At 36.7% G+C, this 25,457-nt stretch overlaps 1 protein-coding gene and 1 long non-coding RNA gene across 2 annotated transcripts; one reads left to right on the top strand and one right to left on the bottom strand.

Moving 5' to 3' along the window:
* Positions 1–21,649: 21,649 nt before the first annotated feature.
* LOC128261600 (uncharacterized) lies at positions 21,650–23,393 on the top strand. The gene is made up of 2 exons (XR_008268268.1): positions 21,650–22,722; positions 22,973–23,393. It is a non-coding gene; the product is annotated as an uncharacterized LOC128261600 (long non-coding RNA).
* Positions 23,394–23,646: 253 nt separating this feature from the next.
* Positions 23,647–24,678, bottom strand: LOC128261517 (protein CDV3 homolog). Its single transcript, XM_052995251.1, is given in 3 exon segments — positions 23,647–24,318; positions 24,321–24,543; positions 24,546–24,678. Coding segments are annotated over 3 exon segments (702 nt in total). The 5' UTR covers positions 24,589–24,678; the 3' UTR covers positions 23,647–23,882.
* Between the last annotated feature and the right edge of the window lie 779 nt (positions 24,679–25,457).

Raw genomic sequence — 25,457 nt, 5'->3', positions numbered from 1 at the left:
TGTCAAACAGCTGATGTTGTTGAACACATGCGCAGTGGAAAACGTTTGACAGCTGGCGAGAGACCGGGAAAATCTTGAGAGATTTGGAAGAGCGAATGTCAAATAATGAAAATGCCCAGATTCCCCGCGATGCCATTTCTTCCACGACTAAACTTCACTTACACAGCGGGTTGCCTGAGTCACCGCAAAATACTTTCTGACGCTCGGCCATATATCATAACTTATAATATAAATTCGGTTTTCCCATGGGTGTGTTTTTCGATGAGGTATACAATTTGGCTAATGATATATTTCCGGCTGAAAGTGGCATGGTGATTTGTTGGTATCTTAGAGCTTGCTATGGAAATAAATGTTCACAAATTGTCGTGTGATTTTAAGAAATGTCATCTAACCAATTTGTACTTGACACCTTTGTTTTTTTATGGGCTCTAGAATATGTATATCTAAAAACACCCATAATCTTTGATCACTATTTTATGATTTGTTTATTTTTGTCCGCGATTTTCATGAGTTTCTGTCTGATTATTTTTTTTCGGTTTTATAAACAATTGAAACCCATTAAATGACCTGAGATACTTTAGTTGCTTTTTTATAACAATTAGATCGAAGCTGCTCAAATTGATTTCAATTCACTTTGCGATAAAATATTTACCACAAATATATAAGTGAAGGCCAATATCACAGAGTTTTTCAATGTTCCTTGTCTATACAATTGCTTTAATTATTTTTGACTATAAAACTGAAATATGCCGCACCAACCAGAAATTAGTTTTCATCGTGTCCAATGAGAAATGTGCGGGAAAATATTTGTTAAAACAACAGAAAAACGTCAGAGGGCGAAGAGGTTGGGGGCGTGTTGGGTATAGTGTAGGATCGGCATTTCGTCGGTCATTTTCTTTGGGCCAGAAGACGATTTCGCCGGTCTAAAATTAGATCAAGCACACGTAGTTGGATCTGTCGATGCGGCAATGTTGTTAGTGCTCTGTTGTAGCCCCAAATTTAAAAGAGAAACAACAAACGCGGCAGGCAATGAAATTAAATTTAGCCTAATTGTATTGCCTTTTACTTAAATCAAATTAAATTGCTTATTGAAATATGCAACGCTACGGTCTGAACAACATGGAACACTTTAAAAAGGCTATTTTTAAATGGCTAAGACGATGCATATATACCATATACTTGATCTAGTTAATTGCGGGGCTGCTTGTTGAACATTTCACTTACATGCTGATCCCTAAGCGATTCCCTCGCGTGGCAACAATAAAAACACGCTGCGATTTTTATTTGTTGAGGGGCAGTCGTGCGTTCCGAATATCCGAGCCAAGAAGCCAAAGGCAGCATACGTGGCGTTGATATTTTTAAACTTTTTGGGAGATTTTTTCTCATTTGCTTAGTACATATTTTTCATTTGGCTGGGAAATCGTCTATTCCCCATTGATTTTCTGCCTTAAAATAATGAATAGTAACTACTTTTACTTTATTGTATTAAATACAACACGTTTTAAATCATTTTATGCACTCAATTCTGATATATTTTTATATATAGCTGCTCAAAGTGTGCCAGCTCAATGTATAATATAGATTTATTTCGCACATTATACATATATTTTCCATATATATTTTTACACTTTTCACTCTTTTTCACTATTAACTGTTTGTAAAACGAGTGTTTCACTTAAACAGATTAATTTGTAAGACGAATAACCGAGCAAATACAGGAGAAAACCACAGAAAATTATAAATTTCCTTCACCCGTACAGAAAAGTAGTTTCTGCGTGCAGCTTATAAATAAATCTGAACACACACGTTCGCTGGCGCGACGAACCGAACCAAACCAAGTCACGCCAACGATCAGCCGAGAACTGTCAGTTTGGTGAGATCTCATCGGCCTCACTTGCTAGTTGGTGAATATTTTGGTATTTCTTCAATCGACTATCTGGCAATTTTAGGATCTTTTTGAAATTTCGATATCTAGGAAATGTTTTTTTTCGAACTCCTTTATGGCTTTGATTGCGCCAACTAAGTGCTGAAATCAAAAACATTAATTCGGTACTTTTGAAAGTATTTAAAATATGGCCTAGCCTCTGCTTATTTGTTAATGCACGTGTTTCTTGGGTTTTTGTATTTTCTGTACCATAATTCTTTAAAAAAAATACAAGTAAATAGTTTTTATCTTGGTTTCTGTATATACAAATATAAAAAATATACACTTACAAATAATTATATATCTAAAATCATTTGTTCATTAGAAATTGGGGTGATTTAGAAGAGTATTTTATTTTCGGCTTTATCCGTATCTAAAATACAAAAAGCTCTTTTGCTGCAAATTAACATTTAAAGCTTTTAAAAGTTTTGTCCGTTAAGCATGGTAAACAAAATGGGCTTGATTTAAAACATAATAATTACTTGTTTGTAATTATTTTAGTTATATTAAACTACACATAATAGTTTAAATAGAAACCAGATTTGTAATATCTTTCTAAAGGCCTAAATGCTTGGAGTGTAAAAGTTTTTGATAATTACACACCACGAACAAAGTTACAAAAATCAAAAACCAGCTTACAAAACGCAAACACACATGAAAAACAAAAATAATGTTTATATATGTGATAATGTCGGTGAAATACCGGAGGCAAGAGCAACTTTGGTTTGTATGTTCGCTTGGCACATGTAGCATATTTACGGGAGTCCAACTTGGAAGCAAAACTGCGCCAACAGGAACAGGAAGAGTCGCTCAGATTGTCTTTATACTATGGATATGGTTGAAAGGATGTGCACAAACATTCCTCTTGGCTACTGCCGGCATAAACATGTGTACACGTTTTAATGCATATAATTAAGGGCAATTGTCTGAAATTTGTATTGGCAAAATACTTCTATACCCTTTTACCCTGTACATTTCGTAATATAAAATTGGGAAATCTTTTTTCAGGCATTTTTTACATTTTATGAATGTAAGAACGATTGATAAAATTATAATACAGTCATAAGAAGACAAAACTTTTTAATGAAATTAGTGCTTTTATTTTAGAAAACATATGTTACAAGTTAATTTTTTTCATATATTTATTAATTTATAACATTTCTTATGGCTTCTTTTTGCCTTTTTTTTAAATATCATAATCAGAAATGCTCATTTGTAAATGGTTTGAAGTATATGAATGAGCTCACATGCGATGCTCAATGGTTCAACGTTGCGTATACACGTTATCAACTTGTATGGCTAATTAAAAGTTTTTTACAGCTTGTTATCAGGATTTTTACCACCAGAAACATATTCAAATTTTTCATTACTTTCTGTTGAACCACAGACACTCTCACGCTCGCAATTGGTAAGATAATTACATTAAAATAACTGAGAGATATTCTCCGAGTGCCTCGTCCTCGAGGACTTCATTATAAGTTGCTGTCTGTGGCAGCAAAAACCCAACCAAGTAAGTAAACTGGGCAACTATATTTCCTATCTCTCACTACAGGACGGCCCAGAAAAGCAACGAAATGTTAAAGTTGATAATTTTCTGGACATTTTAACTGTAAAATGACATTTCATACTTTTGCGACCTTTTTTGGTTTTCGGGCGGCAGTGTTGAGGGCAGTGCAGGGAACAATATACATAAACGTTACTGCAGCAAGGACGCCAACTCACAGGACACTCGATAAAGTTGCGCAGAAGTCAAATCTCAAAGGAAATTAATTTGTTGCAATGTGAAAATTGTACTGAAAACGAGATTTTTACTGTGTTGTCTTTGAATTAATGCAAAAGCACTCAAAACTTGTAGGGAAATCTCGGAGAGTCTTTAAAGATGTAAATATGGATGCACATGGCAAATACAAAAATTGTATGCTATTATATTTATATAACATAATTTCCAGCTAGATCTAAATGCTTATAGACTAAATTAAAACTAAGCATTAGCATTCTTCTTTTTGGCTACCATTATTTTAGAACCAGATTAATCTATCACCTTTTAAGAAACAATTTGAAAGGAATTTATAAATATTTAATTTATTTGCCACGTTTAATTACAGCTTTTCGATTTATTCTCAGCCGACAATTTTTTATTTTATTGCAGCATACCCAATTTTATATTGCATTCGCTTTTCATGTGTACTCTCGGAAGACTTGCACTCATCTCCTTTAATATTGCTCTAATGGAAACGGAAAAAAATGGTGGAAAAATAAATTAAGAAAAGTACAAACAACTTGTCTACAGCTTAACCCGCTGTATTCGTTTTTTCGAAAGGGAAATATGGAAAAGCAGAACATGAAGGAGGAGAAAGTTCAGCCTTGCAGACAGACGGATATTAAGATATGAGTTTGAACAGGGAAACGGCACTCTACCATTTTATTACCTGACAGTTGTTAAAGACAAAGGAATATGAATTTTTGCCATTTGTAACATATTAAAAAAATGGTATTTGAACTTAATCTGTGTGATTAATGATCTACATTTTAATATTTTGTTAGTCCTTTTTTTTATTCCACTTTTTAAATAGACCTTAACGGAGTTAATCTTAAAAAAATTATGCCTTCTTTCCTCGACAAAAGTACCAAGTCCAACCCTCTGCACTTTCCCATTTGAAAAATCATATGTTAATATTAGACACTCGAGTTTTTATTAGCCAACTTATTTCTTGCTTAATTAAGCGACGTCATGCGGCGTCAGTAAAGGAAACTCCTACGAGCACATCCATCCAGATTACCCTCACATATGCCTTCTATTTCCACACACTACCATACTGGTTTTATTTCAGTGCCAGCGGAGGACAAGAAACCAAGGATTTAAGAGAAGGGCAAAAATATAGTTATTGTCTTCGTAAAACGTAAACAAAAATCAGCTCTACAACAACATTTAAATTTACGTTTATTTTTTTATAAATAGGCTTTATACATATTAGTTCTATGGATGTTATTAATATCAAAGTTATAGCTTAGATTAGCATTTAATTGCTAAATAATGTAATTCGACCCGCTAAACGGAAAAATTTTAAAGAGCTTTTGTACATTTTTAGTGTTTTCTATCCTTATTTTCAAAGTTTTAAATTCGAGAGGAAATGGCAATTTCTGCTTCACAATTCGCCTCGGTCACTTTAAGCCCCAGTTGGGCCAACATTTGTGTGGCAGGCAGGGGCTAAATATTGGTAGCCACACCATCTTCTATGGCACTCCTCTGTCTGCTGCGACTTGCACTTTTTTCTGGGCCCGCTGGATGCGTCACATCTGTCTTTGCCGCTGCCTGGTTCTTTGGCTACTCGTTTTGGCCAGTTCCTTTCGGCCAGAGTTTTCCCCTCGGACTTTTATTGACACTGATAAGTGTGCCCAGAGCATGGCAAAAAGGTAAGCAAAGCTGGCAATTTAAATTGAAATTGTTTGCCGCATCGCAACAGCAGGCAGTAAAACCAAAAAACGACTAAGGCAAAAAAACCAGTGCCAGGGATAACCGGAGCAAAAAATAAAATGAAAGAAAGCAGAAATAGACGAGCAAAAAATTAAGTGAGACAAAGTGTTTTGCGACAATGCAGAGGGCTTGGCAGTTGGGTTTAGTGTGGGAGGGGCGTGGCAGCAGAATGCAAACCTGAGATTCGTTTGCAGCAGCTGGTGATCTGGTCGAGTGCGTGTTAATTCCATTTAGGCAGTATTTTTATTGACTAACCACACAGAGGAGTCCATTTCCCATTCCCCATTGAGCGAGTGTCTTGATTGTTTTGTTTAACATGTCCAACTGCCTGGGTGCGAAGATATACAAAGGCATGGAGACAAAGATGTAGAGATGGACGCTTTACGGGGCTCATTTATACGGTCCTTGGTCATCAACTGCACTCCTGGCTAACCGGCAGGAAAAAACACTTGGTCCCACGCACCCCAGGGATAGATTTGTTTTCCTGCCGGCAGTTATTTCCCACACACTTCATTTTTGTACCTTCATTGGAATATTTTAAAGCTTTATTTTATTTTATTTAAATTTGCTCTTGTTTCACATCAAATATATTTATGAAGCAATGCAAAAAATCTGAATAAATCAAAAAAAACATGCTTCCATTTTCATTTTGAAAACAAAGCTTTTAAATATTAAAATTTGAAATTTAGTTCTGTCAAAATATGTGCAGAAATACATAAATAAAACGCTATCAAGCAATCGCATTTTGGCAAACCATTTTAATAATTTTTTACACTTTTAACTTCATTTAAAGCCAAGAAAAAGCAATACATTTTTTTTTTAATCTTTAAAGGTAAAATATTAATTAAGATCTGACAAAAAACCTTTTCTATTAATATTGCAGGTGTAAATTTTTAGTGAGGAACTTAATATGTAAACATGTTTAAATGAATAAAAAATTGTACAATAGAATGAAAAAAAATAAAGTTTTCGATTTTATAGATTTTTTGTTAATCTTGCAAATATTGGCATGTTCTTTCCCTATTCTCCCTTCGTTTTATATTCTCTTTTGCATGTGGTTACTAAGTAGTTGAGTTTTTTTTACAAATTAGCACATCGTAAAATAATAAGAAACCACAATGTTGAAAATTCGAAGAGAAACTTTAATTTTTCCTCCACATTTCCGATTGAACTCTCGCTGGCCAGCCCAGTAAAGTCCCTTGAGGGCCTCGAAAACTTTGCCAATAAATACATGCATCCCTGCACTCATCCGGGACCTGCACATCCATTCCCCGCTTTACCTTTCTTGGCGAACAAAAGTTCGAAACACAAAATAATATCGTACACAACGCATATTTTTCGGTCCTACTGCAAGGACCTTTCCCTGTCCATGCTGAGTGGTGGGGATACGGAAGCGAAGAAGTTGGAGTCGAAAAGAAAATGGCGCGCGCAAAAAGCGGAAGTGCACATTAGTTGTATGCAAAAAGTTTTCTGTAAAAGGGGAGCACAACTTATGTACAACAGCACTGGCAAACAAATAGGAATTTGTGGATGGTTTTGCCCTGTCAGCTGAGCAGAAAACTCTCCGTCGAACTAAGGAACTGCCAAAGCAACTGAAAAGGTGCGAACAATTTTTGTGCACACCTGGGCAAAAAATGCTTTCAAAAACTTTCATATTTCTCTCTTGTATAAGTACATGTTATTTTATAAAAAATAATATTTCCCACTCAAAGCTAGCAGCATTTCAATTTTCACAGATCTCGTTTTTTATTTTGTTATTAAATTTTCTAGCTGCCGAGCAGAGTTTAATATATGCATGTCAAATATATGAATACGGTAGCCCAGTCACGATTTTTAAGTAGAACATCAGCCAAAGCATCCGGGAGGAGCAGGAGCAGCAGGAGCATATAAAATGCAGCCAGCCTGTCTAGGAATGTTGCCCCACTCGCTTGTCTGTCCGAAGAACTGCAACAGATTTATTATTTACAAGTTGAGCGAGATGGAGAAGGAACATTTGATGCCACTTTTAGGGGCAGGCGAAACACTCTCATATATATACAAATATTCTGCAAAATGAATAAAAGCAATTCGAAATTTGATGTTGTCACTAGTTTGTTTTAAATTTTTTTAAATTAACTACTCAGTTCTATTTTACTACCTTTGGTACGTTGCGAAGCTGTTGAGAAAATTTAGTTTCTGTGGATATATGCTATGGTTTTTTTTCATTTTGCATATACGCTAATTACGCAAATATTTTACAACATAGGATAATAAGTTTTCCATAAAATATCAAGAATATTATGCACAAAATAATACATTTAAAGGTTTTGATTTTAATTAAATATATAATAAAAATGAAAACAATTTTCAGAATATAAACACAATCATATTTTACGAAGCTTTAAGTAAGGTAACTATTTTTGCAACCGTTTATTGAAAAAAGGTCTTATCATGTTATTTAATCCACAACCGAAAGTTCTTGCTGGGAACATCTTTCAGAATCCAATAAATTTAGCCATTCTTAAAACAATTTAACAATTTGTTTTTCTTTGATGGGCTTACCAAATTATTTTTGGCGTTTGCCACACTTTTGTTAACAGCTTAAGTCTTTTCTGTTAATATCATGTACTACAAATACCTGTTTAATAACTGAGTTTATCTATTTAAATCGTCCATTCACGGCTGTACCTTTAAATTGAAAATTCCACCGGCTGTTTCACCATCGCATCAGGAATTTCTTGCGACAAGTTTATTATCGTCACCATCATTGCCATTCAACAGCATGCCACGCCCACGCAACAGTTGGTGCTGACATTGCAGGTCGGAGTTTTTGGGAGGAAAATCAAATGGAATTTATGGTCTGCACATTGCCTTGCCTCTTGGACTTGGACTCTTCTTGAGGCAGTCAAAAAGGAACCGAACCTAACCGAACCTGCTGTCATCTACTATAGAAACCTATAAATCCTGCCAGACTGCGAGAAAGGGGCGGTAATGGGTGTCATTAAATTAACGCTAATTTGTTTAGTGGTGTCTTGGGAGACATTTTGCCCAGCATAAAGGTCCGCTTAAAAGTGTCCATTGAGTGGTATCAAGTGGTGTATATTTTCCTCCACTATGGTATTGACACCCAGCAAAGTTTGGCTTAAATTTCCATTTAAGCGTCGCTTATGAATGTTTCATTTGAGTGATTGAGAATTGTAATTGCTAATTGATGCACTATCGGCCAAATGTCAATCTGAAATGTGTTTTGGGATGCGCATTGTTACCTCAGGAAGCAATAATTATGTTAGCGTTGTAATCTAATATCCCTCTGTGAGAGGGACTAACTGAATTTCGGGCGGTAAAAGGTGAATGTTGGGCGTGGCAAGGCCCATAATGTGTATTGTTAAAGTGCTAATGAATTTTCGGCATGCAAATCTCTGCAGTAATGTGTCGCATTTCAATAGAAAGTGTTGCTGTTGCATACTTTCTGTCTAAGGGTTAACTATGCCACATTAGTCATTTGTAATTTATTTTGAGTTATTTTATTAATTGTCATATGAAACTATATTAATTCGTTTTATATTTCTTTGAACAAAACATCATATAAAAATTTTAAGGGCAAATCCCTTGTTTAAAGACAAACCAATTATTTATGTTTTAACAACCACGCGTAACCGCAAAGTACTTGTAAATACTCATACCATTGGCTTTCTCTTCCTCGGGAATGCCAATGTTATTGTTATTTACAGTAACAGTCAGTTTTATTTTTTGTACACCGGTGCATCGTCTACACCTATGCGCATATGGGTGTACGGATCGGCTAAAGCCTGGTTGGTTCTGTATAAAATTGCAATTTATGCTGCGTACAAAACAATTTTCCAGCGCCTCAGATACACCAGGAAAAACAATGCGGCAGCCGCTGCTTCCGAAAAGGCAGTGAATGAAAATTTATGTTGGATTCGTGACCGTAAATGCTGTGTGCGTGATAAATCAATTTTCATTGCACACACCACGATTCTGTAATTCTGTGCAATTTGAGGGGGCAGGAAAGTGGGTGCCGCCATGTTCGTATGCAATTTTAAGTATTTATGCAATCGAGCAGCAAAGTTTTGCATTTGGATTTTTGCTCCATCCCATTCCATTCCCCCCGGTGAAGGAAATATTTGCGGGATTTCGGTAATTGTAATGCATTCAATTGACAATTGGCTTGCGAGATTGACATCTACCTCCCATTACAGCCATTCCCAAATACACCCGGCCGTATATATAATACACAAACTCTGGCCGTAAATGTCTGATTATTTTGTGATTTATGTATTGCAATTTGAACCCCGAACGGATTTGTGTCTGTGCAAACGAGCATGGCCGATTTCAATTTCCACTCAGGTTAATTTCAATTAAAAGTTGCATTTGTGTATTAATTAACACGACACACGAACATACGTATATGAAGATTTATATCGCCTGAGCTAATTATGTCTCACGAAATAATGACAGCACATCTTTATTCCGCGATTCAAGAGAAATATAAATTTGATGGTTGTCGCATCTCGCGTTTCAACGATTCAGAAAAATGAAGAAAACCCTTTAATTAAAATATTTAATTATATCATAATAAACTTTAAAATGGCTATAATCTATATTCTTTTAGTACCGAGGGAGAGTTACATGTTTTTTTAAATTATCAAAGGCAATCATTGATAACGGCTAAAATGATTGCAAACCTTAGATATTATGTTTGGGAATATCAAAAAAAGACTTAATTGGCCTTGAAGATAAAAAATATTTATACTTCCCACTGTCTATTTTGTGTGCTACTTACCCTAAACGAACCGTAAGTGAGTGTGCCTTAAAATACAGACCCACATGAACCCCGACGTGCGACCTCAATCCCCCCAGAAACTCCTCCCCCATTTGCCACTCTTGACTTTTAATGCCCCAGCTATAAATGTCAAGTCCCGTGGGGCGAAACGCCCCCCGCCCCCGAAAGGAAATGACAAAGAGAGGGCGGAGAAAAAAAACCACTGCAGTACACAAAGCGACAAACAAAAAATAACAAACAAAATGAGAAACAACAACAGAGTGACAAACTCATACATATGTGTGCCCAACACAAACATCCAAGTAAACATTAAGAAATTTGTAGGAAGCGAATGCGTTTTATTTAATTTTTATTACCGTCGACGTTGCTCAGGGCCAATTTGCGAGATTGTGTGTGAGCTGGGGTGTGGCCAAATGGGGGCTTGTGTTTGGGTAATAAAGCATTTAAGAATTATGAGCCCGTCCAGCAACAAGCTTCGAAACAATTAGCTTGGCGGCCACACAAAAGTATGCCACAAATAAGAAAGAAGGTCCTTTGGATGAAAGAAAACGAACAATTAATACTCTGCGTCTAGACAGATGGTTTTTTGTTTATGTAATTTAGCTTTAACTTTTATCGGTTTACTTAATTGGCCAAAAATATAAAGTTTTCTGAAGAAATTACTAAAAAGATGTAGTACGATGATGGAATCAATTCAATATATTTAGACTTTGCTTGATCTAAAATTATGCTTAAAGGCATCGTTATCTATAAAACATTTTTTCAAAACTTTCTATATGTCTTTATTTGGCTTTACTTTTACTTAAACTCAATACAATACAAAAAAAAAATTATGCAAAAATAAATGTACTGATGCCATTATATATAAAAGCGTGTGAATAGAATATCATATTTGGCATATTGGCTTATTTTCAAATCTTAAACCCTCCGCGCAGTGTATGTGCCTATGAGTGGGAAGTTTGCTCTCATATTCGAGCAAACCGAGTGAAAGAAATTGAGATGGTCGACGTGATGCTATTAAAGTTGTACAATCGTGACCGGGACCACATAGCATGGCCATACACCAAACCCAAAACATCGTTCCGCCATCTTATGATTAATGCTTTAATGAGCCACAAACATCGAGGGCGTGGAAAGAATGGTGGGTGTTTGGGGAATTAGAGGGAAGTGGAAAGTTGTTAGCACAACAACGACAACAACAGGCAAACCGCACAGGATGCAGATGCAGCGCAGATGGTGGGAAATGCTGCCAAAGTTTTCCAGCAATAACAACAAGTGCCAAACGCACGTCTGCCCCACACATTTTCGCTAGTGCTGTCGACTAGGAAAACTGGCTTCGGAAAAACCAGCTAAAACCAGCATTACAAATTGGTAAGTATAACAGTAATAAGCTAATATTGTACAGAATTTATTTAAGAAAATTAGTCTATATTATCTATTGATTAATTTTGACACATTAATTGTAAACAATAAATAAACAACTCCCAGTATTGTCTTTTTGACAACAAAATAGTCAAATTGGCCACAATGGCGCTAACACACTTGCATGCTGGCCAATGTGACCGTTGCATCGCTCGAAATTAAAGGCCAAAACTTTGCCGTGTCCTTCGGTCATTTCAGTTTGTCCGTGAGTTATGCAAGTGAAGTTTTCTGGCCACCACAAAAGGATGTAATAACAACAACTATTCGGCAGCAACAATGTCCTTCCCCGAACACTAGGAGGCGTATACGTGCTGTTTTGGTTTTCGGCAGTGTTGAAGCGCTTCGTTTATCTGCCTGCTTATAATTAAGCCTAATGTGCGCTTCGTCGACATTTTAAGCATCTAACATTGTTGTGGCTGGTTTTTGCCTAGTAATTGGCAACGGTGGCACGGGAATCCCTCTGTTTTTCCCTGGATTTAGCGGCGGGTAGGGGCCCATTTCCACCGAACAATTATCGCAGGCGAATTTAAAGCTTTTTTTGATCCAAAAAACTTTATGGGCAGAATAGTTGCATAACATTTCTTTGAATGTAAACAAAACAAATTGTTCATCAAATAGAAAGTTTTCAATTAGGCATATTAAAATAAAATTGATATATTACATTTCTGGGTCGACTTAAACTTTTTTAGAACTCTTACCTCGATATTATTTTTCAATATAACAAAATTAAAATCTTTTCATGATACCCTTAACATGTTAACCCACCATTTTTATTCATTTATTTACATTTTACATGTATTGAGCGTATTTTTTATTTACTTTTTAACACATAGAGCTCTGCGCCGCTTTCTTTTAAACTGCTTATTGAATAATGCCGGCAAACGTGACATGCTTTGCATATTAAAAAAACATTTATTTTTCTTCTTATTTTGTCAATGAAAATGGGCCCGGCTTTGAACCATGTCGGGCGCATAAAAATTAAACGCCAGAGCAGCGAATTCGGGTGGAAAAAAATGGGTAAAATATTGGCAAAAATGTATTTAAGGTTAGTCATAAACGGAATTCAAGTGAAAAGGTCAGAAATGCGCGGGGCTCGCAATTTGCCAGGCGCTCATAAAAATCCGAAACGCGAAGCGAGGTGGGGCCTCATCCTCATGCCCTTCCATCATGCAGTGTTAATTTATTTGTCGGTTGATTACAGCGCGCTTCCGGCAGCCTGACGACGGCAAAAGCAAATTAATTTTTATGTCTCTTTGTGCGGGGCAAAGCGGCAAAAACACATTTTGAGTAATGCGATGGGAGACCCAAAAACGGAAGTGTATTAATTTCCGACCAGAGACAGGAGTCAGGATGTTCGGGGATGTGAAGGTGAAGGTTGATCTGCCACCAAACTGCTTTTTGGGTTTGACAATATTTGGAAACCGTTGATGTTTTTCAAGTTTATTTTGGGATACGTTTTTCCACTTATTAAATGTGAAATTAGTTACTATGACAATTTTAAAATATTTCTCAATAATTAATTAATTATTTCTCAAAAATGTAGATAATGAGAGAAGAAAAAATATAAATGAAAAAATATAAAAGCTCTCCGTATTATGGAAACATTTATTTTAATTACATACCACTATCTTATATTTATTTATATTTATCCACCAATGGATTTAATTAAATATTAAACATAGATTCATGGTCCAACAAACAGACCAATATAGAATCCAGTGTTGCCTTGAAACAGTAGACTTTGATTTATCATAATTAATGGAAAATGTATTTGTGTTTAATCTGAATCTTATTAAGTGTACAGCCATCTGTACTAGGCTTTGGCTTTAACCGGGATTTTAAATATCCAGCAACTTTAAACATAGTTGAGCATTAAATCCTTCCAGCTGACACATTTGCAAGTCCGACTAATGCCAAGACAAACAATGGAAAGTCGAAAGCATTTATCGTCGTTCTCTTTAGCTGCTTAGCCAATTATCAGTTTCGCATTTCATTGTCTAATCACGACGGTGGCCTTCTCGTATGTCAGAGAGTCAGTCCGAAAGGAAGCCAACCCGGGCGGAATAAGCCCGGCTGAGTCGCCGGCCTTGCGGCGAAAGTCGGTCAGTTGTCAGATGGCTTTTGCGGTCGGCCGGGGTGTGCGGACTGTGTGTACTGTTGTCTTTGGCCGGGCAATGCATTTGCAATTAATTGCCATAATTAATTAGGTTTAAGCGAAACTCTCCCACCCCCCAAGTCCAACCTACCGAAGAAGACACAAGGACCTAGTGCACACAACAAACATTCCGCACACAACCTGGTTTCGTGTCCTTATCGGCTTGCGTGTGCAGGTTAAGACGATTGGGGCCGGATTTCTGGCCAAAGAATGGCGGCGACTCATCAATTTCAGTGATATGCCCGCGTCCCAAGACATTCTAATTAATCCTTAATGCCCTCGGACTTGACTTTAAATTCAATTAAGCTTTAATCAATTGCCAGGCAACAACAGCTACAGCAACAGCAATAGCAACAGCACCAGCAACATATCCGGACTGCATTCGTCCTCTTTCCACCCGAGCGACATCATAACGACAGCCACAAATAACCGCAGGATAACTTCATTTGCATGAGCAAAAGGAGGTTTGGTTACTGGGACCTTCGCTTGATGTCCAGGATCCAGGACGAACGGATGGGGGCGTGATCGAGTGGGCGGGTCTGGCTTTTGTGCGTGGCCGCAGAAATGTAAAAACTGCAATGACGTACATTTGGGCTACCCACATATATAATACATTTTCCCATATATAGTATACCCCCTGTATGCATATGCGCATTTTTATTATGTCGCCCGCCTGTTTTCGCATTAAAGAATTTTATTTTTGTCGTATCTACCGGCTGTTGAGCTGGATCTGTTGTTCTGTGCTTGTAATACATGCATGGGAAGCTTCTTACATTAACAGATATGTAGTTAACAAAAAATGTGTAAATATTTAACACTTGCTATGAAGTTGCGGAAATACTCTTCAATTTAAAGAGATACTCACATTAATACAAGTATAATACTTATTTATTTTAAAATTTTATTATTAAGATATTTAAATGCAGTGATAAGCTCGAAAATGAGTATAATTAAACATCAAAGCGTTACTATTTGGTTCAAATATTTCGTTTCATAAATCAAAAAGTTAAAACGCACTAAATTTTGAATTTATTTGTTGACTTCTTAATGCACTTAATACTTAATTTAATTTATTACCCAAAATTGCCCCACATATCCTTAATCTACCTCTTTGCACTGCACTTATTTCCATAATATACGATCCAACTCAATAGCCCATACCACATGCCCCATTCTGCGGTGAGTTTCTTCATTATGTGTTGTCATGGCAATGCAATAAACCGCTTGCCGTATGAATAAATAAAGGCAAATTAAATAAAAATTGTTAAGTTTCGCAATAACGAAAGTGCATAATTGTCGTAAAATGTCTCCTCAATGGCATGTTTATACTGTGCAGCACTCCCGCGTAGCTCATAATTTATCCAATAGTCTGGCTGGGACACTTAAAAACGGTCAATATTCGGGGTTGCCCGAGGGTCAACTCCATTTGCATGGGAAAGTCATTAACTTGGCTAACTGCGGGTCGCCCATTTGCATTTTCACCGCAAACACCTCCCAAGAAAATGTCAAATAAAGAAATCCGCTGCCCCAGACCATTTAAAGTCCAGGGGACGGGACTTTAAGCCCATTTGCCAGTCGCACGGGATGACACATCATTATCGGCATAAACAACAAAAAGCACTTTATTGGCATCATCAACGGCAGGCAGCCGGAGATGATTGCAGATTGGTAGTCTCGTAGTCTCGTTCGTACTCACGACTGTAGCTGCTGCAATTGGCAACCCTATCGGCCGCCCATTATCCGGGCCACGACGACCTTTTTGGCCTGTCCCAGCCTGGACTGTTCCGGGCCGGCCAGAACCACCACCTGCACAATGGCCTATCTGCCTTCCTGTTGATAGATTGCTGTGGACTTGTGGACGGCTGGGACACGCCATGCTACATTACACTGATAATATTTGCCACCATATCTCCAGCCACAGCACGAAAATAGGGGTCTGATTTGGTCTGGGCTCGAAGACTCGTTGGCCATTAACTGATGTGGTTAAAGGTTGTATAAGTTTGGCAAGGAAATTAAGTTATTAAGCAAGGTTCATTTGCACAGTTATGTCTTACTTATGTTAATATAGGTTTAACAGAGAGAGAGAGAGAGAAATGAATCTAAAACAAGAAGGAAAGCAAACTTCGGCAAGCCGAAGTTCATATACCCTTGCAGCTATTGCATTAATTAAATACTTTGAAAACATTTAAATTATGATTTACTTGAGTATGTGCTAAAAAAAACATTGAAACTATGATTATTTGCAGCTCAATTGTTAGATAGTTATTTTATATATTTTTATTATTTCTATGGGAGCTATATGCTATAGACGTCCGATTTTGATAAAATTTATACCATAATTCTGAAATAATTAAACATTGCTATATGTCGAAGAACTAAACAAAAAATTAAAAAACAGAAAAGTTATAATTTTTTCATTTATTTTTCCGATTGTTCCTATGGGAGCTATATGCTATAGTCGTCCGATTTTGATGAAATTTAAACCGTAATTCTGAAATATTAAACCATTACTATATCTCGAAGAACTAAACAAAAAATTAAAAAACAGCAAAGTTATAATTTTTTTTCATTTATTTTTCCGATTGTTCCTATGGGAGCTATATGCTATAGTCGTCCGATTTTGATGAAATTAAACCGTAAATCGGAAATATTTTACCATTACTATATGTCGAAGAACTAAACAAAAAATTAAAAAACAGCAAAGTTATAATTTTTTTTCATTTATTTTTCCGATTGTTCCTATGGGAGCTATATGCTATAGTCGTCCGATCCGGCTCGTTCCGACTTATATACTACCTGCAATAGAAAGACAACTTTTGGGAAAGTTTCATGCAGATAGCTTTAAAACTGAGAGACTAGTTTGCATATAAACGGACGGACAGACGGACAGACGGACAGACGGACAGACGGACAGACGGACAGACGGACAGACGGACAGACGGACATGGCTAGATCGACTCTCCTAGTGATGCTGATCAAGAATATATATACTTTATAGGGTCGGAAACGTCTCCTTCACTGCGTTGCAAACTTCTGACTGAAATTATAATACCCTCTGCAAGGGTATAATTAGGCACTCCTTTAAATACTTACACTCTTTAATACAGGTCATAAAATTGAAAGCCAAATGTATGCGTTTGTCTGCAGGCTTTTAATAAACAAACAAATTAGTAAACACCGCTTATTGGCAGAGTAAATTTGAAGATTAAGTCCGAGCAGCATTTACGCCAAATCGCCAAGCCAAAATCATTTACATTTTTAATTTATCAAAAGCTAGCCAAAGTCGAATTCCTTAGACTACATTTATCAAACGATAAGTCCCAGAATATTTTTCGGTTTCTCCATGACATGATTAGTACGTTTTGAGACACAATTGGAAGGACAACAATCAAGGGCGAGCAGTAATGGACATTCCTTCTACCTAGTGCAAAAAAGTAATCCTTCTTGCCGAAGGACAAGCTTGTCCATCAGTATTATAAGCCCTTGTTCAGTTTTTTTTAGTGCCTGTTGTGACTTTATACCAATAATTTTTACAATTTTCTTGCTCGGTATTGTTTTTTGCACTATTCTATATTTTTTTCTTCGGCTGCCTGACTTTCACTTGAGCCTGTCTCTTTGTCTGGCTTTCACTTCGTCCTTTCGTTGCCCGATGTGATAATCCAGCCCTGTGCCATGTGAATAATGATGCTTCAGATATAAAGGCAAAATCAGTTAAAGAATTTTTTCTATCTTTTCTTAGCAGCTTTTGTGCGTTTTTTCAATGTCGCAGACGCCGCGTGCTGATGACAGTTAAATAATAATTTTACAAGCGTTGAAGAACATAAAAAAATGTTGTTTATTTTAAAAAATAATTCACAGTGAGTTTACAAAAAAGCACATTAAGAAACCAATTTTAATTCAGAGAAATATTTAGCTTACACAATCGATTTAAAAGACAATGTTTTTAGCATATTAAGTTTTGCTTTCCCAAACATATCTTTAATCAAATTCATATAAAACAATATCCAATTTATGTAGTCCTGTTTTAAAACGTTTACAAGCAAAATTAGTTTTTTAGCCAAAATAATTTTTCACTATGAATCCGCTTTGTACATGAAATAACAATAACGAAAACACATGCTATGTAATTAAATGCAATAATTTTTTGGCCTAGCAGGGAGCCTTTTGCATTGAAAATGCAAATAAATGCACTTTTCATATGAAATTAACAACTTTGTGTGTGACCAAAGGGAAAGAGGGGCAATTGGGTAATAAATGTTTTCACTGAAATGACAAAAAGAGACAGCTTTAAACACACAAGACTTGGCTATATGGCCAGCAGAAATTAAAGGACAGCGACAAGGGTGCAGTTTAAAATAATTTAATGGCATGAATAAGATGATTTAATTTTCATATATGGTCTGACATTCCTTAAACAATTTTAAATGTTTGTTCAGATACAGAATTGAATAAATAAATTTAATTAAAAATATGTTTTCTTAATTTCGAATATATATATTTTCAGTAATTAAATTGATTACCAATTGCGACCATATAAATGGTATTTCAATATATATTTTACTTTGGCCCAATTATTTGCCTCTTTAAACTCTGAGGTCATTATACCCCGCCTTTAGGGTGTTTTCTGTGAACGAACATTTTGTGCTGCACAAAAGACAAAGCCGCAACAGTTTACAATAATTTGCATATAATTAAAAAAGTAAAATAAAACGAAACCGCCGACTGGTAACGAACAGTTCTCAGACAATTAACTCGAAAGCTCAGTTCGGTCGTCGGTTTCTCAAATATTGACGGTATTTCAACTTAACTCATTAATAATAGTAGTCAAACGAAATTCATTTAATAAAAGAATTTCAGTTTTGTTTCAGAAAGATGCATAAATACGAAAGAACAAGAACTACACAAGTTTACAAAAATAAATCGGTAAAGTGCTACACAAATATTATTTAGTTTTTTGTAATCGGCGAATCAGAACTCAAGATAAAAAACAAAATACAGGCAAACGGGAAGAAAAAGAGAAATGCACCAAATAAAAAATAGTTGCATCGATTTACTTATGTTAGCTAGTGTCCTAACTGTAGCATTTTCATTTATTTATGCAGCAGCCAAAAATCAACTGACCAAATTCAAACTGGCTGGCCAAATTTTAGAACAAACACAGCATGTTGAAAATATTTACATATGAACTTTCATTTGACTTACAATTCTGCTTGCTGTTGTTTTTACAGTTGCTCATGAATAATATGTTTGCTAGTTACGAGATGGTTACACAGCTGAAAGCAGGGGCTTGCAATCGTTTGCAAATTGTGGGCAGTGTTTTGGTGCATGGAGCTGTTGGTTCCATAATTAGTGTCAATCTCAAGGCTCTGCACCACCACAGCTCCATCCCGCAGGATCCTCTAACCCTGGCATATGTTCTGTCTCTGAAGAGTTTGCCCACTTAAGTATGCAGCACAAAATTCTCGTACGTTGGATGCGTACCAAAGAACCAAAAGCAAGGCTTCTTGTTTGCGCTAGTGTTGGCATTGTGTTTGTGTTAGCCGTCTGTGCTATTTACTTGGCCAAAACGTGCGTAAAGTTTTAATTATAAACTTTTTTCTGCGACTCCTTTAACGCAAATCGTCCACCCTAAAAAAGTTTTATAACTTAAATTTTACGACACTTTAAAGAGTCAATTTATTAGATTTATTGGTATAGGTGCAAGCATCTGTTCTAGTTACTGAAATTAAGATTAATTGCCTGATTTATGCGCACATTTTTCATCTGACTTCAATGGTCAATAGCCAAAAATTTAAATTCAGTCTATGCAAACACTTAAAATTGGTTTTGTTTACATATTGCATGGCAAAACCTTTTTGTATAATTGCAAAATTTCTGGGCAGTGGAGAAAACCAATTCCATTTGCTGATTGGCAAAAAAAAAAAAAATTTAATTTCTATATGTGCTTATGTGGAGAAAAGTGCAAATCAGATCAAATGTCAAGGGTCATTGGCTGAGTGCTAACTTAATGGAAAATGAATAAAAATAGTCGGCGGTGCATTGAAAGCTCTTCAGTCGATTTACTTTAAATTTATAATGATTGGAAATTTGATTTGATTGAAATTTAATTTTAATCTGGGTTGCCTTCTATTTAGTGGGCCTTACAAATTCTATTGTTCTAAAAGCTTTTAAAACACATTCATTAGTAAAGACCTTAATATATTAAAATTTCTTGACTCACTTTAATGCAACGACTTACCCATTGAGATGACATGGATAGTGGCTTAGATTCGACTAAGAGAAAATAGTTAAGCCCTTCGAATTCAGGCTTAACTCTCTCTCAATGGGAATAATGTGCAGATATATAAGCTTCCGAAACCTGTACAATACACAACTCAAAGTAAGCACACACAAATGCACATTTCCCCGGGAACGGATGATTGGCTATAGACAAACTTCATCTAAGCGGATAATTGCTGGCATCGCTTTATAAATCCACAAACGCCTTCACGTCGCCGGGGTTTTTGTGCACTGACTGATTGATTCAGTGAGTGATTGAGGAGTTGTTTGGTTGTGCACTTCAGCAAAACATTCAATGCATAACTACAATGGGCATAAGTTATGCTTCGCTGCAGAAATCGAAATCCCAATAGAGGGAGGGAGAGTGAAAGCAGGAGTTCACTTGACTCGCTCTAATTCCCTCACTACCATAACCATATTGTTGATGTCGATGCAGGGAGTGCCATAGATATGGCATCCTGATCCACCGACTGAGTCAGACAGACATAATGTCTACATCCACATCCCTGATTCATTCAGGCAGCCAAGTGACCACAATCAGCTCTACCAAATATTTTAGTGATTTTATTCGATTTTCGATACCGTTTTCATAATGCATCCAAAAATAAAACTAAAGTTGTTACACTAAATTATTTATATTATCAATGAAATTGAAATATCGTTTAATATTAATTCAATTCAATAATAAAATCAGAAAAAATTGTATTCAATCCAACATTGACCCATTAATAAACTTATTTTAAATACCTGTTTCATTCATAATAAAATGCATAACAAAATGGAATAAATAAATATTTTAGCTTTTATTTATTGTGTAATTATGCAGTATTAGGTAAATTATAAATTTAAAGGAGTTCTTTTCCTTTTTTAAGCTGCAGCGTACAAATAAATAAATCAAAAACATAAGCAAGGGAACAAAAAACTTATCGCCCCAAAAACTTCCGTTGCACGGACGCCTGGAAAATGGGGGACATTGAACTTCTCAGCACGCTGCAAAAAGGGCATTGCTGAAGACTGTAAAAATACCACTAAGGAAGACGAAAAAAAAAAATAACAGAAAAGCTACATCAACACGAAACATTGAGCTTCACAGTCACAACATATTCGACTCTCTGATGCTTTTTCTTTAAAGTCGCCACAGAGTTCGAATCAAATGGGAGCGCACGCGCCTGCAAGTATGCAATGCTGTAATACGAGACCAGCACGCGATGGAGATGATGTGGGGATACGGATAGGTTGCAGGGGAAAAGGGGTATTTGCGGGGCATTGGGGCTTCTGAATCGGAACGGAAAATAAGCTAAACCAACAAGGCAGTTGGCTATTTACGAAGAGCGGAAGGGTTTTAATTTAATGTTCTTAATCTGATCAAGTTTGGTTGGTATTTTCGTTGTTTAATTTGATAAACTGAGAGACTTGATTGCTGTTCTCTCCTTCTATCCGATTAAAGTGTAATGCAGATGTGCATATACAGGAAAACATAAAGGCTTAAATCTAAATCTAAATAAATAATCGAAAGCTATAATTATCATGACAAAACTCTTCCCTTGCCTTCCTAACATTTTTTTAATTTGATTGACTTGAAATTAGGATTATGAAATAAATTGACTATAACAGAGTCATAAACTTTAGTTGATTGAATCACTTCTGTCAACTTGTGAGTGCATATCCGCTGGCACCCGGATTTCAAGCGATAATGTGAGAACTGTTAAAATAATCGACTCAATTAGCTATTGCATAAGCATTTGCCACACCCCCACGCCGGCCAACCAAACAAACTCAAAACTCAATTAGATGCCATAACTAAATAATCACAAACACATTTACGCCAACGAGAGCTCTTTCGGTTGAAGCCTGGTTGCCGACCAAGAAACGTGGCTGAGCGAGGGGGCCAACAAAAAATACGGCAAACCGGGTCAACAACAGCAACAACATGAGCAACAATTTTGAAACAATGAAATGACGACAACGACAGGAGCGGCAAAGCATGCCTGGAAAATTGCTCGAAATGCTCAAAAGCCAGGGAGGATAAAGGGGCGCCTCGGAAAAGTGGGTTTCCACCAGGAGGAGGAAATTCCAGCATGTGACGCACGTGACAAAACTTGTCAAGTGACTTTACTTCACTTTGAGTGCGAATCCCGGCTCTGTTGTCCGTAAACAAGAAGACGGAATCCCGGCTGAGAAGAAAAATAGGTTTGTGTGCATTGCACCACACAAAATGCTTAAGAAAACTCTGCTCTCGGTAAAACAATAAAAGCGAGGCAAAAGGAAAAATCAGTCGCGGGCTTTTCCAACTTGTTGCGCCTTTTGGCTAAACTATGACATCAAAAGTTAGAGGGATGAAGGACCTACAAAGTCCTACAGCGACACACTGTAGTATTAAAAGATGAGCAATGAAGTTTAATTCCATTGGATTAACGGACAGCCGAGAGCAGCTTTAAAATATTAATGTACATAACAGGAAAATTATGCCGCAAATTTATTATTATTTAAAGGAGTATATTTGGGCTTATCAAAAAGTATGCCAGTCAGAAGGCCATGAAATTAAAGTTAAAAATTTAAACCTAGCTTCCCAAGTGAGTAAGTAAGGCTCATTCTCGTTTGGGTTCTCTTACAGAAAACATCTTTTTGGACGACTACCAAATTTTTTTTTGGGCTAAAAATCCTATTTCCGTAAACAGGCTAATGTGAGTAAAAAATATATTTGTGGAGGTGCCTTTAAAAAATAATAGGGTTTTGAAGTGACTTTAAAATGTGTCTTTTGAATTATGCAACAAAAAAGAATGATTTCCACGAAATTTCGGAAGTTTAATATATATTTTTTGCATACTGTGTAAATGTGTAAATGTACATTTTTAAGTAATTTTCAAGGTCTAGTTATTTTTGTGGCCCCACCCTATACTAAATTGTTTAATATAAGAGGTTTTCTGTTGGCAGACAAAGATGTGCAACCCAGGAATGTGTACGATGCCCGGCACTTGCTGTGGACCGACTGGCGGACTGGGACCCTGTTTGCTGTGCGGACCGTATAATGGCCAGTGGTTCCGCTCGATCAACCACTGCTGTGGTCCTTGTGGTCCATACGGCAGCTGTTCGTGCTACGGGCCCTACGGAGGACATTGTTAGCCTGCTTAGAAGGAAAATAGGTTTTATCAATCCGCCATCCCGAAATGGAGCTCAAAACAGTGCATCATTGAAGCCTCATTGAAAATCAAGATCCATTTGGAAACGCTAGCTAGCAAAGTTGGACCAAAACTTGGTGTGTGCCGAAAATTGTTGAGATAAATCACGTTGAGGATCTGAACTGGAACTTCCCGTTTTAACCAACAGCAATAAATGTTAATAAATTTTGAGTATATTTAAAAATTGCATTTTTACTGATGTGCGACATCAGACTTTGCCATTTAGTCATAGATTCGATGTCCGTAGACTTAAGCTTATATGTATATAAAGCAGTTGACGTTAAAATAATATTAAATTTAATTTAATATTATTATATTTCTGCGAATGCTTGCAAAACAAATTAGTACCAAGCTTCGTCGACCAAATTTAAGAGAGCGGGTTTTGCTTACAGTCCACCGGGTGCATTTAGGACTAAAAGCGATTTGATTGTAAATATTTGGCTCGTTTACAGCTAACGACACATCGGGGAGTACCCAAAAAGTCGTGTAATGCTAATGGGCCTGTTGAGTGCAAATTTGTTTACGAGTAAAATACCACAGAACAGAACAGAACAGCGGTGTGCTTTCATTTTTATTGGCGCAAGTCTGGGCTCCCAAACTTCCACAGATTAAGATCTCAGTAAAGTTCGAACTGGAAAAAAAAACATAAAACATAGCATACTTGGTTACTTGGTGCGTTTGAATATTTTGGAGCCATTTAGGCTGGGAAAATATTCGGGACAATTGATATCGGGGGCTTGAGGTTTTCCCGACTTCTTCGTTGGGGTGTTGGGGTTGCGCAGGCGGTTTTCCACCTGATGGCGTTGATTGAAGTCACCTTGGCTCTGGCGCAGAGCAGGTGGTATGTAGACTTTGTTCTTCATATCGATTAAATCCTCCTGTTTTACCGGTTGCTCATCGTTGATTTGATCTTTTGGTTCCTGGTGAAGTAGGCTCTCCGTCTTCTGCCAGGGACATAGGCTATTGAAGACAGCGTCATTCTGTCCTTGACCCACACCTAGGCCATCGCCTCCGGTGTCCCGCTGCTCAGACTCCTTGATTTTAGCCTCACCGCCTGTAAATGGAGCGTGAATAGTAGAGCTAAGTCTTAACTGGATTCCACGACCTAGACTAGTGTAGTGCTTGCGATTCTCCTCTGTAAAGTCACACCATTCGTCCTCGTCATCAATGGTTCATCCAAAGGGCGAATACCAAATTCAACTACTTGATCCTCGTTTCCCAAATCTTTATTGGGATCATTGCCAACCTCCGGTGTCTGCTTTACGGATTCTTCAAGCGTTTTGTACAACTCATCGGTAGCCAAGTAATTTGACTTTTTTTTTTTGACTTTTTGTTGTCCTTCTTGGCGAAGAAATCATCTAAATTGGACATTTCTTTAATAGTTCTGTTTTGCTATTGCCAGAGAAAAATCACAATTTTGTTCTGATCTTTATGATTCCAAAAATTTTTTGAGAGTGACTTAAAGTTGAAATTGCTTTGAAGGGTCTAAGCTGGTTTAGTCAAGGCCTACTTTTGATTAAGAAATAGTAACTTAAGTAACTTTTCATGTGAAGTTTTATTCGTATCGGAACTGATCTTATTTGAAACTACGATAAGCTATAATAGAACCCCCAAAAATATGAAATTTATATACGATAGACATTTTTTATACTAAACATGACTATAATTTAATGTTTTAAAAAATGTTTGTTAGATTTTGAAATAACCAAACAGACCTTCTGAATTTGAAAAAAGTTTCTCTCTGGAAAAGGGTATCCTATATAATGTAGTTGAAGCTATTAAATTTTACTACATTTTAGTATTAGTTATTAAACACTATTAAACACCTTAACAGATTTTTTTTTAGTAGGCCTTGCGTAGCTTGAGTTTATTTTTCGCCTCAGCCAATGCAACAGAATCTGGGCGCTCAAAAGGCGTAATAACATAATTTGAGACATGGACATGCACTGGGAACTGTGGGCCTTTCTATCTGCTTTCTGGTGGCATATGCCACTAATTAGAATTATGTGCGCGTAATGCCCTGGCCACGCCCACGCTCCTTCTGTGCAGCCAGTGAACACGCCCACTTGTCTCTGTGTGTGTGTGTGGGTGTGGGAGTGGGTGTGGGTGTGTGTGTTGGAGTGAGCCTTTTTACGCCAGTGTGCCGTGTCACTAGTAGTACCATATGTTCATTATGTTTGCCAGCCGACAAGTGGGTGGCAAAAGGGCAAAAGCGGGAGGAGGTCCTACTCGAATCCTCA

Source organism: Drosophila gunungcola, unplaced genomic scaffold (assembly GCF_025200985.1).
Source record: "Drosophila gunungcola strain Sukarami unplaced genomic scaffold, Dgunungcola_SK_2 000001F, whole genome shotgun sequence".
NCBI lineage: Eukaryota > Metazoa > Arthropoda > Insecta > Diptera > Drosophilidae > Drosophila > Drosophila gunungcola.
Note: the sequence above shows the minus strand (reverse complement) of the source record. Positions and strands in the feature narration are given on the sequence as shown.